Genomic DNA, 16,317 nt, shown 5'->3' with positions numbered 1-16,317 from the left:
GCGATAGTTGTTCATTACGCGAATAATTAGAAATAGTGCAAATCGAGTTGTTATATATTTTACCCTACATAGCAAATGTTCGGTAGAGATAAATCTATTTCACTTTGGACATCTTAATCGTCGTCGGTGAACTCCAACGAGCATTGTTAGTCTCGCGCTTTATCAAACGCGCGAATTTCTCGATCGACGAGTATATTCGCGTTTGAAACAGCGTGAAATCGACACGGACGATATTCCTCGCTTGTCTCTCGGACGAACGGCGAGCCGCAACGAAACGGCGGCGGCGGTAGCGACTATCGCAAATTTCTCAAACCTCCATTGACCTAGATTTCGCTCCTTTTTTTCCTCTCGGATTCTGAATGAACGCTTGGTTTGAGTCGGTGGCGATGGCGAGCAACGAGCTACGAGAGAAAGAGAAGGGATATACGATGGATAGAGAGAGAGAGAGAGAGAGAGAGAGAGAGGGTAGCGGACAGGGGGAAGCCAGGTGAAAATCGATGCAACCGAGAGAGACCTGTGCGTGGGTAACGCGGGAGACCGCGCCTGGAAAATCAATTTTCAGGGTTTTCCAGGACGAAGACCCGTCGGCGGCGACCTAGGAAACGGTCGAGAGCAAGTTCTGACGTTGCTCTCTTTTTCCCACGTCGCCTGCGTGTCGAGGGGGAGTTAAAAGGGGTGCAGTGGAGGAAGAGGCGGGTATATCTCAGTGCCACAATTTGCGAACGAGCACGTATTACATCCAGGTGTGCTTAATGATATCCCCGCGCGAAAGTCTCAAGACGTCGGATGCTTTTTCTTTCTCTCTCTCTCGCTCGCTCGCTCGTTCGAGTGTCGTCGCCCGCTTCTCGAGTAATTTCAGCTTTTGTGCTCGCGCAAGACCGAGAATATTTTTTTAATTAAAACGCGCCGAGGGGTTGGCGCGTTTAAAGCGAATTCGGTCGCTCGCGTGCGACTTTGAAGCGACTTTTTCCTCATCCGATACGGCGCCACCGTCCGGCTGTTAAAACGAGATAATAGGGAGAAATGTCCTTCCGGGACGATTCAAGCGGGAGATCTTCAGGCTTTCGCGCCTAGGGCTGTTGCCTGCGTCTCTCTCGGTAGTAATTCCACCGACGTCTCTGTTATTCGAGACACAGCAGGATACAGTTTCACAAAGGCACCAAAGGTAAGAAACAGGCGTTCCCTGTATAATCGTCATCCGATAGCCGACGTAGTACTTTCTCTTTAGACGCTTTTTTCTTCTGACCCTTCGACCCTAACCTACTACTCTATCTAATATTTTCTTCAATGCCATTTGTTTTTTCATTTTGACCCGAAACTCACAATCGCGTGAGAAATGGAAGTAAATTAAATAATCTTGGTTGTGTGGTACACACACACACACACACACACACACACACACACACACACACACACACAATCTTAATATACATTCTTTTCTAAATTGTATACTATAAGATACAAAATAATACAGTGGGAAATAAAATTAAGTTAGCTTAATTAAGTTAGCGAAGAAAGGAATGGCGAAGAAAGAGTCTAGGTTTGATATTTTTAACAGACACCCGCTGAGTGAATGGTATTCAATCACGCTAGAGAGAAAGACGTCCCCGTAAGCCGAGAAATAAGCTTCGTACGATGATCGGACGAAATCTCGACATTGTATGCATTCGCCTAGTCATCGACGTGTCTTTTTCGCGAAATTTTGAAAGAAGTAAGGAAAAAGAGACAGAGGGCACTAAATTCTAGGGAGGTAGTGAACGTGTACGGACTGTAAGCTGCTATCGAGCGGATAGGCGTGCGACAACCCCTCTCCCTTCGTCGTGCTCCCCCCGGCAGCCCCAGAGTTCCCTTTTTCCTCCTGCTCACCACCCCCTAACCAACCCCTGTCCTCCCTGTTCGCCCTCTGCCGCCTCCTCCTCCTCTTTTGCCCCTCTTGGACCGAGCAGCAGCGACAGGGTGGTCGGTGGGTGGAAAAGGGTGGAGGCTGAGGCTACACGTTTTCCCACACTCGCCCTTCCCGCTCTGTCGACCCTTCTCTCTCTTCGCCATCCAACGTGGCACCCTTCGCCCATCTCGCCCTTGCTCGACCCAACTCCTCACCCTTGCGCTCCCTCGCCTTCGTTCCTCTCTCTCTTTCTCTCTCTTCGCCTCACTCACACAACCACCACTCATTATAGTTACCACTACACTACCGTGTTGCCTCAATCTACACCACCTCCTTCTTCGCCATCTCCTTCGTTGCCACCTACGGCAACCGACCGCCAAAGGACGGTCTTGCGTCTAGTGATGGCCCTCGAAGCAATAACCAGCCGCAATTCTCGAGCAAAGTACGAGTGTCCCGAATAGAATATCGCGACATCGTCCTTTGGGTATATATCATATTAACTCCTTGATGCATCTAGTCCTTATATAAGGACGATTTCTTTGAGATTCAAATATTATTTTTTAATATCATTTATTTCTTTCATCTCTGTGTGAGATATAACAATTTTGTAAAAATGTCATTATTACTTGTATCCTTCTTTACATTTAGATCACTATACGTCGGTCTTCATTATCATTGATACACCTGCACGATCATGTCAGTAAGGTATATCAATCAGAAAGAATTCATATTAGAGTCTTCGTTTAATTTTATTTTAAGCATATTAAGGTGAATATTTTAGTGATTACTGATAATACACAATTTTTTATGCTTTTTGGACCCAATTTTGATAACAAAGATATATAAAGATATATAAGGTGACGTGAAAAGTAATAATTAATAGATCTACATATCGAAATTAAAGTATGCACAACATTAAAAGAAAGTTGTCACGATTGTATCAACTATTAAACTTTATCGCGTATTTATCGCAATTAATTTCAATGTGTTATACCTTCTAATTATTATCTCTCGCGTGCCAATAGTCGCGTTCAACCGGTCTGGGTGGTCACGATAATGACTAATAAATCCGCCTATAAATTCTCAATGGACCGCTCCACGTCGGTTTGCTTACGTTTCCTTTCGTTTAGCGGGATTATGTACGGTATATACCTGATGCGCGCGGGCACGGTCGGCGCGGTTTACTCTTCTCTCTTTGCAGTTACGACGATAAATTACCCGAATCGCAGAGAAAGAAAACACGGGAAACGAAACGAAGTGTACCCGTGAGTACTCATTCTCCGTACTCGCCTGACCGCATTCCGACAATAATCACTTCATCCACTGTCTGTCTGTGGCTGTGCCGCGCGCGCGACGAATGGAGGACCTTAACTACTTTCCACTTACGATTTAATTTACCGACGGCGTATCGTTTTATGCCGCCCGCGGCAATTACGCGTCGGCGAGATTTATCATCGCGCCTGGGAAAATTGAAATTACCGAAGCGTCTCGATACGCTCGCGCAAGTGGAACGTGACTTATCGATTAGAAACTTTGGCTCTTATCGACGTATCGAACGCGTCTCGAAACGAATGCACTTTCTTTTCCTTCGACTTGGAATTCTCTTAGTTAACACTCGCTAGTTAATTATATATCATAGCGTAAAAATAATTAACAAAACACTTACTTATCGCGAATCTTCCCAACGGTTTTTGCTCGAGCGGAGTAACGTAACGCTTCATCACTAAACTCGTTCACCGAAACTAATAAAAATTGATCCGCGTAGGCTATAATTATCTCCTGTAAAATCCAACATTGCACCTTAATTCGATTCGACCACATAAACGTATGATACGGAATTGGATTATCCGTGAGATTTCGTTACGATTGCGACAGGATACGAAGCGGATATTCACAGAACGTGCTAAAATCTTTCTCATAATACATTTCGCAGATAAACCACGAGAAGAGATATGTGCGAAATATTAAGATTCACGGATCTTGTGAATTCAACATGTAATTGATATGAATAAGAAATTTCTCTACTCTGAACTTTATATATCTAAGTTTTTTTTTCGTCTTACATCGTATTACACACGAAAAAGTATAATCGTTTAATCGATCTTTTTCTCAACTTTTTTCCTTCTCTTTTTCTACATTCTCCTTCTAACGAAATATACATAAAATAGAATCATTCAGGAGAAGAAAACTCAAATAAGAGAAGTTGCATCGGTTATGTGGGTCGTTATTATCTAACATCGCTCCAAAACACAACAACAACAACGGGGCGAAAGCAGTTTGTGTTTCCCGTTGTACTTCACGTATAACATCAGCCTTGAGGTTCTCACGTGCGACCATCGGCTCGCATAATCGATTATCGATAGGCGGCGGGGAGGATAATCTCGGTGCGAAAGCTCCGAGCGATGTCATGACCCCTTAAGAACGCTCTTCTCTCTCTGGGAAAAAAGTTTCTCCGATAGAAAACTTCGACCGAGTGCCGTGAACTATCGAACCGGCGCGACGGCCGCGCAAGTAAAGCACGTGTATATACACGGCGGTTATAAAATAACCACACGACAATCTGGGAATCGGTCGAAAGCGATAAAAAAGTAAAATGTTTTATATTTGTGCGGAATTGATGTGGCCGCGAATTCGATGCGAAACCTTTTTTATTTGGAAACGTCCTTGTGAAAAAGGAATAAAAATATCATTTGGAAGAGTATGTATTGTTCTAACGCCATGATGCGTACAACTCGTGAAACATTGATAACGTTGTCGAGAGGAATATCTAACTCTGTGATTAACCTTACGTGCTCACAATTTTCCTTAGATTTATCGTATAGGTACCCGCGGCGCGCGAGCGTGTTAGGTACACAAGTAATTCGCCTCTAGAGATAATATTCGTAATATATTACGCGTATGCTTTGTAGATTATAGATTTGATGTAAATTTTAAAATTTGCAAATTGCAATTAGCCATTATTTATCATATTCGTTTCAACGCTTTATTAAATACATATTTGATTCAATCATTCGCGATATATTATACGCGACGTATTTTCTGTGAAAATATAAAACTTTTGCATTATTTCTGCGTTTCAAAAATATTGTGGGACGTAAAATTATAATCTTTGACGAGGATATTTTAAAAATTATCCTTTGTGGAAGAGACATTTTCGAATCTGTGTATTTTCATTAGTACCTGCATATATTCACGGGAAAGAATATATTTTCATTTTATTACAGATTTGTCTCTGTCAATTCAATTATATTAAGATATTCGATCGGAGTACGAAATAATTTCGTCATTTTGGGTTTGTTTCTGATTGTAAGACAAAGACTATTTTGTCTTAGCACGAAGAGCACCTGCGATTTCGCGCAGCTGTCGCAGATGATTCGCGCACAACCGATATATTTCTCTCGGTAACATCGGCTAGTTATCCTCGTTAGGTCGGTCGCGGCGCACGGCCAACTCTCCGAGGGTCTCTTACAACAAGTTGGACCAGTCGGGGGTCGAGGTCGTCGTCGAGGGTGAGGGTGGTCGGTCCAGAACCGATGGTGCGCGCCGCTTGTGTACGCCACGCTGCGTCGCGTCGCGTCGCGTCGCGTCGTTTCGCGTCGCGTCGTGTCGCGTCGTGTCGCCCGGCGTCGCGTCGCGGAGACTCGGCTTGGCACGACCACGAAAAGTTTCGCCGGTCACGTTCAACTTTCGCGCGCCGTTCGAAAAACCTCTCTCTCTCTCTCTCTCATTCCCTCTTTCACGACACCGCCGACGGCGAACTGGGTCGCCGACCGAGTGCCCCCGAGTGCTGTGCCGTGTCGCGAGCAGCCCCCATCGCCGTCTCTCCCGATCGACAACGGGCGCCTTTGGCCGAGAAAAAGTTTTCCCTCCGCGGACTTTCCGCGGCGAAATGGAACCGCGACTCGTTCGCGAAACCGCTACTCGTATTACACCCTTCCTCTTTGAACCTGTTTGGCGGCGAAAAGTTTAACGATGCGATAAGAACTCGCTAAATTATCGACAATTATCAGATAAAAGTTTTATTACAGTGGCATGTTTTATAGAAGATTTAAGTGTCGCTTTCATGAGGCGTTAAACAGATGAAAGTGTGATATTAAATGATACGAATGTGTCAAGAAATAATTTTTCGAGAAATTATAATGCTTTGAGAGAGGAAAAATGATTGCAAGTACATTATTTATATAGGTATCAATTTTTCTATAAGTGCATCGTTTTGTATTCTGCTTTATCAAATTGTAACTGACGTTTGTAATATAGTGTAATTTAATAATCTATTTATGCGCTGAATTATTTATGAAATTTTCACACGATATATATTATTTCGAAGTTAGTAGCTCGCGTGGCCAATATACGCGCGGGTTCTGAGTAAGTAATTTTCTTAAATTTACTCGAGCTTTCTTTGTCCACACTGTAAATTAAGATAGTTATATAATAACGGACGGATGACGGAGCGCCGCCTCCGATTTTAGCGTGATTTAAATTCCAGCTACAGAATGCGGTTGACAGGGCTAAATAATAAAGTCGATCAATCAAGTCCAATTTTGGTACCGTCCGAGTAACTTCGCGCGCGAAGTGGGTCATCGACCGAATACACTGCACGTCGCGTCGCGTCGCGTGTGCGTTCGACGTCCGTCACTGCCGAAGAAATATTTGCGCGCGATAAAAGCGAAATCTTCCGGAACGCGTCTCGTTCGGGTTTCCATCTGTCGGGCTTTTTTTTCCTTTCTTTTTTTCGTAAATTGTACAACGAACATGGACTCGCGTAGAAAAATCAACAATACATTGGAAATATTTGCAAAGATGAGATATCCACGAAGCTCGTTGCGCGTATTTTGCATCGTGCGAAAAAATCACCGCGTAGATTGGGTCGTACAATCGATTGCGAGAGAGAAAAGGTCTCTCCTCGCTCCACCGATGCGCCTTCGGGCGTAATCTTGGATACCACCTCGCAAGTGTCATGATTCAGCATTGCAGACTGAACGAGAAACAACGTCTAGAAAGTGTACTTAAAAATATGCTTGTACAATATTTTGATATTACAGTCAAAATTATGCGCATAATAATATACAGCTAGCTGCCGAATGTGTTCTGAGAAAGACAGATTAAATCGTTTAAATCGTATGTCTCTTGCATTTTTCATATAACCTATGTATTATATTAATGTTTACAACAGTAATAATATGATTTATTCATCGTTTTTCCATTTAATGTCTTTTTTTTTCAAAATAGAGAACTTTTTATTTATTTGCGTAAAAGTGGTTTCGGCAAGTTGTTTATCTGCTTTCTTTCATCATCATAAAAAAATCGTGCGTGATACTTTCTAATTCAATGCTACAGTTTCAACAGTTTAGGCAAGACCCTAAATTACGATGTCGCAATCAGCGAGGAAAGTTCTCCGGGATGATAATATCGGGCGGAGAGCGTCGCGATGCGTTTGGCAATTTTGTGGAATCGAGTCATCGCCGGCGGGGAAATCTTCGAACCAGTTGCGTCCTTGTGCCGAGAGAAACTTTTTCCTTCAACATTCCGGGGGATATAAACTGCGCGCGCGGCAAGCGGCGGCGCGAAACTTCCGACCCTTAACCCGTTTTCAGATGTTCTCCGAGTTCGCGGGAGGGAAGTTCGAAACTTTGCCGGGACGTCTTTCGCGGGTTACATTCAATCAAATATGTACGATTCCGGGCGCGAGGACAAAATCTTAATCGGAATCCTTTAAATTTATATGCCCGCGAGGCAGTTACGTCAGCATCTCTAATTCACTTAACAATTCCTAGGCGAACGAAGACGTTTTAAATCGTGGAAAAGGAAGTTTCAAGTATATGCATGGAATCTTAGCACTTTGTTTGCGTATAGAGGTACTCTCTCTCTCTCTCTCTCTCTCTCTCTCTCTCTCTCTCTCTGTTTTTAGCCGCAGTTTGTGCAGTTTAGAATTAGAAGCAAATTGTATCTTTCGAGGAAGTAAGAAAGTTATATTACATTGCAAAGTAGAAAGTGTTGACTTTCAATGAAGATGACAAAATCTGATTTTTTTTAGTTTACTTAGCTTTAAGCGAATTTTAAATTAAATTTGTCAAAGTTAATTAACGGCATATTTAATGCGACGAGCTTCTCACATTTTCACCACCGAAAGACATTCTGTATTCGTAACAGTTATTATAATTAATGAGAGAAAATATGATGGTTCTGAGACATCCTGCATATTACAAATAGATAATATTATACATCTACGAATAGGGGCGTTTCATGATGCGTACGTTATCTGCAGTAACATTGCGGTAACATGATTATAACACATTGTAAAATACAGCACGTTGGATGGTGTTGAACCGGACAAATGCGTGTAACAGATCCGCCTGTATGGAGCTGAGTGCATTTGAATTTGAATACCACGGAACTAGTTTACGCTTAACGTATCACACAGCGATACTAAGAACACCAAGTGATAAAACTCGCAAAAAAGAAGGAAAGAGAGGAAACCTACGAGATTGGAAATGTGAATAAAATCGCGTCGATGATTTAATTCATAATTACGATTGTATATCCATTGAACTTTCCTCTGAATCTCACGTTCTAATTATACCTAATTTAACTAAGGCGCTAGTTTAAACCAATTCCAAGTTCAAATACGGAACTCGACTCCTATGTTATTGTATGAGCATGCGTCACATAAATTTTTAACGGAATTGCACACATATATATAACAAATACATATATAAATGTACTTTTCTCACATGATTACAACTCCACCAAGAATCTTGCGAGCATTATACATCCTTAGCGAGTCCTCGCATTATGAATTCGGTTGAGTGTATGCGAAATTGTGTCAGTTTCACAAAAATGAATCAAATCGTCGTAAAGTTTTCACTTTGGAGAAGGAGTTTCCAGCTTGCGACGAGAAATCACCACGAAGATCAACAAAGTGAAACACTTATCTCGTGTACTCCACTATACGGTGTCGCGACGAGGATTAAGAAAACAGATCGAAATATTGCGAGATCTCGGGACGCGCGTGCGAACGAGCGAACTTCCTCCTTACCGATCTAACGGGTGAATCACGGCCCCGTTAATCGACCCTGCCGGCTCACCCCGAAATTACGGAAAAGAGCCCCGCGTCTCTCTCTTTTTCCCTCGCCCTCTCGCTCGCTTTCTCTCTCTCTCTCTCTCTCTCTCTCTCTCTCTCTCTCTCTCTCTCTATCTCTCTCAATACGCGTGTGTGTTTCACCCCTATCCCCAGTGCGGTCTCTCGACGTTACACCGCGCGCACCACCGGTGCACGACGCGCGATACTCGACTCGCGCGTTGTAATGGTCGATCGCGGCTTCGACCCTCTTCCGAGCCATCGAACGGCCCGAACGCGGTCGGATTTTTCGACGTTTACTGCCTTTAGGCCCCTGGACCATGCGTCCGCACGCCCTCCCGCCTTCCACCAACCCCTCTCATCCCCATACTCCCCCGGATACTCAAATTGACCCGTCGTGCTCGATCCACCCCCGTCTGCCCCTCTTCTGCCATCCGCAGCGAGCAGAGCCCTCCCTTCCACCCTCTTTGCCACCGCCGCCGCCGCCGCCGCCGCCGCCGCCGCCGCCGCCGCCGCCACGGCAGTTGCCACAGCTTCCAACCTTTTTACCCCTGTACCAACCCTGCTTTTTCCCCCGTTCCGCCCAGCCGCCCTCCTTGCCTACGCTACCACCCCCTATCCCCCTTTTTATCCCGTTCTCCCTTGCGCGCACCACTCATTATAGTTTCTCCCTCCCTCACCGCCGCACTCCCACCCCCTTCATCCATCTGTCCCTCTTCACCCCTCTACCCCATGCGGCCACCACCTCCTCATCCTTCTCCATCTCCTCCTCTTCCTCCTCACCCGCCTCAGCCACCACTATCCGCTCGCTCGCTGCTGCTCTCCCTTCCACCCTTACACGTCGCCCACCCTCCACCCGGTTCAACGCTCTACCGCAACCCTGGGAAAACCCTGGAAAATCCAGCGGCGTGCACCTAACTTCACCGTGGCGTATATGTGTGTGTGTGTGTGTGTGTGTATATATATATATGTATGCATACATACATGCTGCACGTGCGTGTACCGGTGACACACGCAAGCAGGGGTTGCGTGTAGCTACCGGGTGTCCCGGAATCATGACCGCTTTCTTTCCTCGAAGGATTTATGAAGTGATGGAGCAAAGAGATTTTTTTTTTTCAACGGATACGCAATACATATATCACCTGCATTATTTTTCAGTTAAAATTAAGAAAATCCAGTGAAATGAGAAGAATTTTCGTATTCTAAGGTAGGTAGGACATTCGAAGAAAAGTGATAAAAATTTTCAAAGGTTCGAAGGAAACTCCGTTCCGACTTAATAATAGAGTTTGTAGAAGAAAGGAATTTTTGGAACACCCTATACGCGATGTTGCGTACGAGCGCGTATATACAGGCGCCGCGGGAGGCATGCGTACGTAATGGGCATCGGCCAGGCCGTTAGCGCGAAAATTGTTTATTTAAAGCCCGAGCGGATGCACGCGCGCACGGGGATGGTCGCGCGCGCGTGCGCCGCGCGTGCAAGCATTGATATTGCATACGTAAGAACGGTGAATGTGAACGCACGTGAATGCACCGTGTGCGTCGATTCATTCGCGATATTATCGAGATCTCTAAAGAGGAAATCATCGAGGAAATTTGCAAGAAACGCCAGGGAAATCGAAACAATGGAGAAAATAAAGAAAAAGATGGAAGAGAATCGCGAGTAACTTGTAGAATTTCTCGCTACAGTGGACGAAGATGGGTAAAGAATCGACAGATGATATCTAATTACAGTTTAAACAAGTATTAACGTCTGTTATTAACGTGAAAGGATAATGAAGTTAATGCGTATGTTCGCAGCAGACGAGTCTCTGATCATTCGGATTATAAAGATTACAGTCATAACTATAATGTGCGATGACTATACCTAACGTGTTCTTCCTATTATTTTCGTTCGTACAAATAAAGTAAGAATTAACGATCGTAGTTACTACGCTCGTGATTAACAATGTGCGTTAATAGTACCGCACCTGCGTTTACTTATGTACGCGTTTCCCCGATATATCTTATATTGTCATTACGTTGGTACGGGCAAATATTTGATCGCGATACACTCGGACGAAAGCAAACGCCTCCAGCTATTATGGCAGTGTAATAATCGGGCGCGTAAACCTGCAGGTAGCTGGTGCGTTTATATTATATATTACGCTACATTACATTAAGCATGTTGTATGCGTACAACGCGCCCACCGCTGATAAGCACGCGGACTCGTGCAGGTTCACGTAAATCGCGGGGGCCCCGCCAGCGATACGTCGTGCATGGGGGCGCATTAATACGCACACGTGCTTGCCGTGCGTGCGCTTTGGCAGTTGCATCGAAGATAGCCGGAGCCATTCGTCGTCGTCGTCGTCGTCGTCGTCGTCGTCGATCAAGCTGCGCGCGAATTCAAGAAAAGCAGCATTCTATCTTCGATCAGGCACTAACGAATTCTGTAATAATTACTACACTGTTGGATATTAATTTCGTTACTCTTTTAAAATCATTTCTACGTTACTTTTAAAGTAAACAACGTCAATATTAATTAACGTATGTACTTGGTAAATAATAGATTAAATTTGAGTCGAAAATTTAATTTTTTGAGTTCAATTGTTCAACTCCATTGTTTTAGTTTAAATTAATGACATATTGAACAGTGGCGACCTATAGAAATAATAAATCAAATTGTGTGAGTAGAACGTTATAAATTTAACACAGGGTAGTCTTTCCCATCAGATCGTAATATGCATATAGATGTAATTCCTTTGCTATTCCTATCGACATTTGTATATCTATTTTCAACTTTTTTTTACGTTCTGTAAATATGTTTCTTTTGCCGATTAGTATTCTTCTACTTTTAATAGAAAAATTGGCATGTCACGCGGGGATCGCGACACAAAGGACCCAATTATTTCGGCATACTTCTCTCGGGAGTGAGTTTTTTTTGTTTTTCGTAGGAAATTGATGAAGATTTTTATGTCCGCGTTGTGCTGTATATAAATCACATTAAAATGTATTAATCGACGTTGCAAGCAAGGCAAAAATAAACACATAGCGTATGTACATGGGGCGTATGTGCCGTATTAAAACTGTAGGTTTTACATCCGCGCTGTGGGTGATTTATGCGCGTTGCAACGGCTCTCTCTCGTTGTGTGCTCATCGATGCAGGCTTCGCGATTTCAGATCCCGGATTCTCCGGTGCAGAAAAAAGAGCGCGAGATGAGGGCTCGGGTCGCCGCCGCTAGGCTCTCCACGGGCTTTTTCCCGGATCCGCACCATGTTCGTTTCAGTTCATTTACGAATTCTGGTTTATACTAAAAAAAAAAGTTAGCTCTATCAACTTAGCATTTATGTTTCCTTTATACGCGGATAAATTGTCCGATTTTTTTTTTCAAAACGATGGCCCTGAACGAACGATAATCGCTCTCGGCATTCGCTCACCTCCTGTCTCCCATTTTTCTCACCGACTCTGATTTTCTCGTTGACTTGATAATTACTCTCCTCGAAGCGCGTCTAAGACGAGACGCAAAGCGCACTCGATTTTCCCGGGGCGGGTATAACATTATGCAATTTTATGCGGAAACTTCGAGAGACGCAAAGGCGAGAGGCTCGCTTGCAAGACTATGGTAATGGTGTGGGTTCGTTAGCGCCACGATTGTCGGACACATTGGCGCTCGTTTATACGGATGTTCGGAATTCGAATTGCGAATTCATGTCCTGGTAGAAGTACCTACTGTCAGTAGCTACAAGACTCTTCCTTTGCTTTCGCGCTTTCCATTTGTTATTATTATGACTTCACAGCTTGACGCTTTCGTCACGAAACATTTTATTATTATTTTTATAGTTATGATCGAATTGCTTCCCTTTAAGATGCGAAGTAAATTAGATTAATTTACCATAATAAAATTTTCTTTTCTTTTGCGTTATATGAAATATAATATACATATATGATAAAAATACATGATAGAGAATCACTCACAGAAGTGATTTCCGGGTCCAGCATAATGATGTCCCTTGTAAGCTGCGAACAGTCCGGGATTGATACCAATCTGTAAAGTAAAACAAATGTGCTTTGTTAGAATTTTTGACACATTATTTTACAATACTATAATAATATTAAGTCTGAACAAATCGCGAATATACAATTGCATAGCGCTAGCTGCAGAATCATTGTTTTATATTGTTATTTTAATTAGTCACAGTTGATAATACAAAAACAAACACAGATGTTGTTAAGTCTCTCGCGTCGACGTCGCTGTATTCCGCTTTGAAAACTCATCCCTTCCCGTCTATAAAAATTATTACTCATATTTATTTCCAACTTATTTCCGTGTTTCGAAACGGTGAAATTATTGTCTCTCTGTTCGTGTCTTCGACTTTTCGCCGAGTTTTTCCAGACGAGGAAAAACGCCGAGAAGAGACGCGAGTCGTTTGCGTCACGCGTTGTTCTCCACGTAATTAATTTCGCTTTCTACCGATTGTCAAAGCTATAAGTCTCTCCGAGACTTTGGAGAAAAACGTTCGCTCTACCGATGTTTGTCTCGTTTAACACGTGGGGTGTGTTTTAACAAAATGCGTAACGTAAACGGGAATGAGAATCGATTGTAAATCTGTATGCTGTTAATTAAAGCGGACTGTGGCGTGATTGATTATGTATATAAATGCAATATGATGAAAACTAATGGCAAATTATGTTGATGGTTCGAATTTAATGAAAACATACGATGAATAAAACTTTATCGAATTTGGCATGTCTTTGAAAAATAATATTTTTAACGGTTGAAAATGTGCTGTCCGATCGTAAATAAAAGAGAAAAAAAATGTATAATAAAATCAAGCATATATTATGGAAATATGGTTTGAATGTGCTACATGCATAATGTTTAATTTAGCTCCCAAAGCTTCCAAAAAAGCACGCTCGACGAGAAATTGCGTGCGCCCATATTATATGCGACGGAATTAATTCTGTCATTACGGGGGCAATACCTGTACTTCAATGGAGCGTTTTTAATCTGCAAAATACAAAATTCTCCAAGCTGCTCATCTTTCGTCTGTCTATAGCTTGCTTCAGCGTAATTCTTTTATTCACAGTCATGAAGGATATTTATTAAACACAATTAAGAATTATCAAGGTATTCGTCGATGAATATGAGAACGGGACAAATACTTGGCGTCTCAGCGCAATTCTACTGTAAGATCTCTCTCATCTATCGTCACCTACTTTCAATACTCTTTCCAATTTTACTCCATTTCCTATGAATATAACCGCGTCAGCAGATTGCATTGGAACAATGAATTCTTTTTCAAAATGAAAAATGGGATAATTGAAACCTTTGAACATATGGAACAAAGCGATGATTCTCTGAAATTAACAAATCTTTTTCAATGATTTTCCGAGCATCGAACGAATACTTAGCTCTTTTCAATGATTTTGTGATAATTTTTATATCATCATTAAAAAAGGGATATGCGCATAATGTAATAATTCCCAATTATTTAGCTTTAACATTAGCGGTTATTTTGATTCACATTCACGCTTAGTTAATTTCCTACGTTTCCTCTAGTAAAAGGGCTTTTTCGTTTCGTGCCGTTTTTCGCGTAAACGGAGAATTAATTAATTAAACTTAATCTCTCTTTCGCGCGCGCGCACGGCGATACGCCGCACTTTCGTACGTATTCCAGAGTGTCTCTAAATTGAGGAAGAGAAAGAGGAAGAGAGTAGGGATCGATTTCTTTTCCCGTACGACTTCACGTGCGCGCTTCTTACTCGCGATTATGCAACGGCGCGGCGGGAGGGAGGAGGCGGAGGAGGAGGCGCAGGTGCGGCGTTGGTACCTGTTGCACAACCGCATTATCTTCGCTCCTCGCTCCGCCGGTTAGGTAATTAATAACGACAAAGTCCAAGGATACGTGATGTGCGCGGCCGCGCGAGCACCATTAGGCGCGCATCTCGCGCGCTATTAAACCTTCCTCCTTCCTCTTCTCCTCGTCGATGTATTCCCGCGCGATCTCTCTCTCTCTCTTTCCCGACTTGCAACTGACCTTTTCGCAAGTGCAAGGTGCGCGCGAGGGGGCTGTTGTACCGCGGGGAATCTCGTGTCGTAACTTATCGACGTTTATCTCGCGCCTAGCCACGGCGACGCGACGTCCACCGCCGTCGTCGTCGTCGTCGGTAAATAGAGATTAACATTCACCACGCAACGGACCGGCCGCCGTATACTCCTCGGGATAATTGCATGACAAAGTGCACGTCCGCGCAGAACTCACGTGTGTGTGTGTGTATGCGTTCCATTAAGAATCGCGACGCGTCCGCGAGGCACGGGAAAGGATCGGCGGCTGATTAGTTTGAATTCTTCTGTTCTCGCCTCTGTTTAGCGCTGCATTTGAAGCGCTCGAGGATGTTATTATGAATCGTACGTACCTTGTGAAACATCGCGCTTGTTAAGGTAATTAAATGATGAGGATCGAAACGGACGCGATGTATATTGAAAGAATTTCTGAATTCGAACTCTAGCAAATAACCTGATGACTTTTCTTCTACGTGCTTTATCGTTAAATATCGAAAGAGCAACGGTATAACCCGCAAGTTAAATAACATTTTGTTATTTTTAACTTGCACGCGTCAAAATGTAAATCAATCCATTTCTGTGGTTAGTTTCAATGTAAACAACGTCCACATTAACGTATGCACTTAGTAAATAATAAACTAAATTTGAGTCAAATTTAATACATTTTCTTGAGTTTAATCGTTTAACTCCATTGTTCCATTAAATTAACGTCATATTAAATAGCAGCAGTGACCTACGTATAGAAATGATTGTAATTTATATAAAAAATTGGGCATTTGCTTATTTTTTCGTCGTGTTCGTATTAAGTAGAGATTTCTTTGATGCGTGGAGTGCGCAACACATGCTTCACGCGCTTCCTGAGGAATCCTCGCGTATCTCTGCGATTCGGATAATGCATTTCTCGATCGCACCTTCGATTCCGATGAGAGGGAGTAAGGATGAGAGAGAGAGAGAGAGAGAGAGAGAGACGACGCATATCGCACCGTCAAAATCGCGTTATATTAGTCGTGTACGAGCGAGTCCTCTTCGTACACCCCAAACCCTCCGTACGTGCGTGTATGTGTGTCTCTCCATCCCCGCAGCTCGCCGTCGACATAAAGTACGTATCGCATTAGCGCGTTAACGCCAATGCGTTAGCCGCTCGGCCGGCGCCGAATGGCGGCCGGGATAAACGAGGATAAAATGACGGGCGGGGGTGGCCACGAGGTGGTGGTTGGACGTGAGGAAGGGTGTGGAATTGTCACCGATTGAAAACAACGCGCGTCGCTCACGTAGGAACGGATCGCAGAGCGGAAGAGAGACGTGAGAGAAG

The 16,317-nt window shown here is 43.4% G+C and overlaps 1 protein-coding gene across 1 annotated transcript in view; it reads right to left on the bottom strand.

Moving 5' to 3' along the window:
- Positions 1 to 16,317, bottom strand: part of Tdg (Thymine DNA glycosylase) — a 110,101-nt gene that overhangs the window by 13,347 nt on the left and 80,437 nt on the right. The window contains exon 6 of the mRNA XM_018547665.1: positions 12,917 to 12,986. Within this exon, the coding sequence (XP_018403167.1) occupies positions 12,917 to 12,986 (70 nt within the window). The remainder of the gene's footprint in view (positions 1 to 12,916; positions 12,987 to 16,317) is intronic.

Source organism: Cyphomyrmex costatus, unplaced genomic scaffold, assembly GCF_001594065.2.
Source record: "Cyphomyrmex costatus isolate MS0001 unplaced genomic scaffold, Ccosl1.0 scaffold67, whole genome shotgun sequence".
In the NCBI taxonomy this organism is placed as follows: Eukaryota; Metazoa; Arthropoda; class Insecta; order Hymenoptera; family Formicidae; genus Cyphomyrmex; species Cyphomyrmex costatus.
Note: the sequence above shows the minus strand (reverse complement) of the source record. Positions and strands in the feature narration are given on the sequence as shown.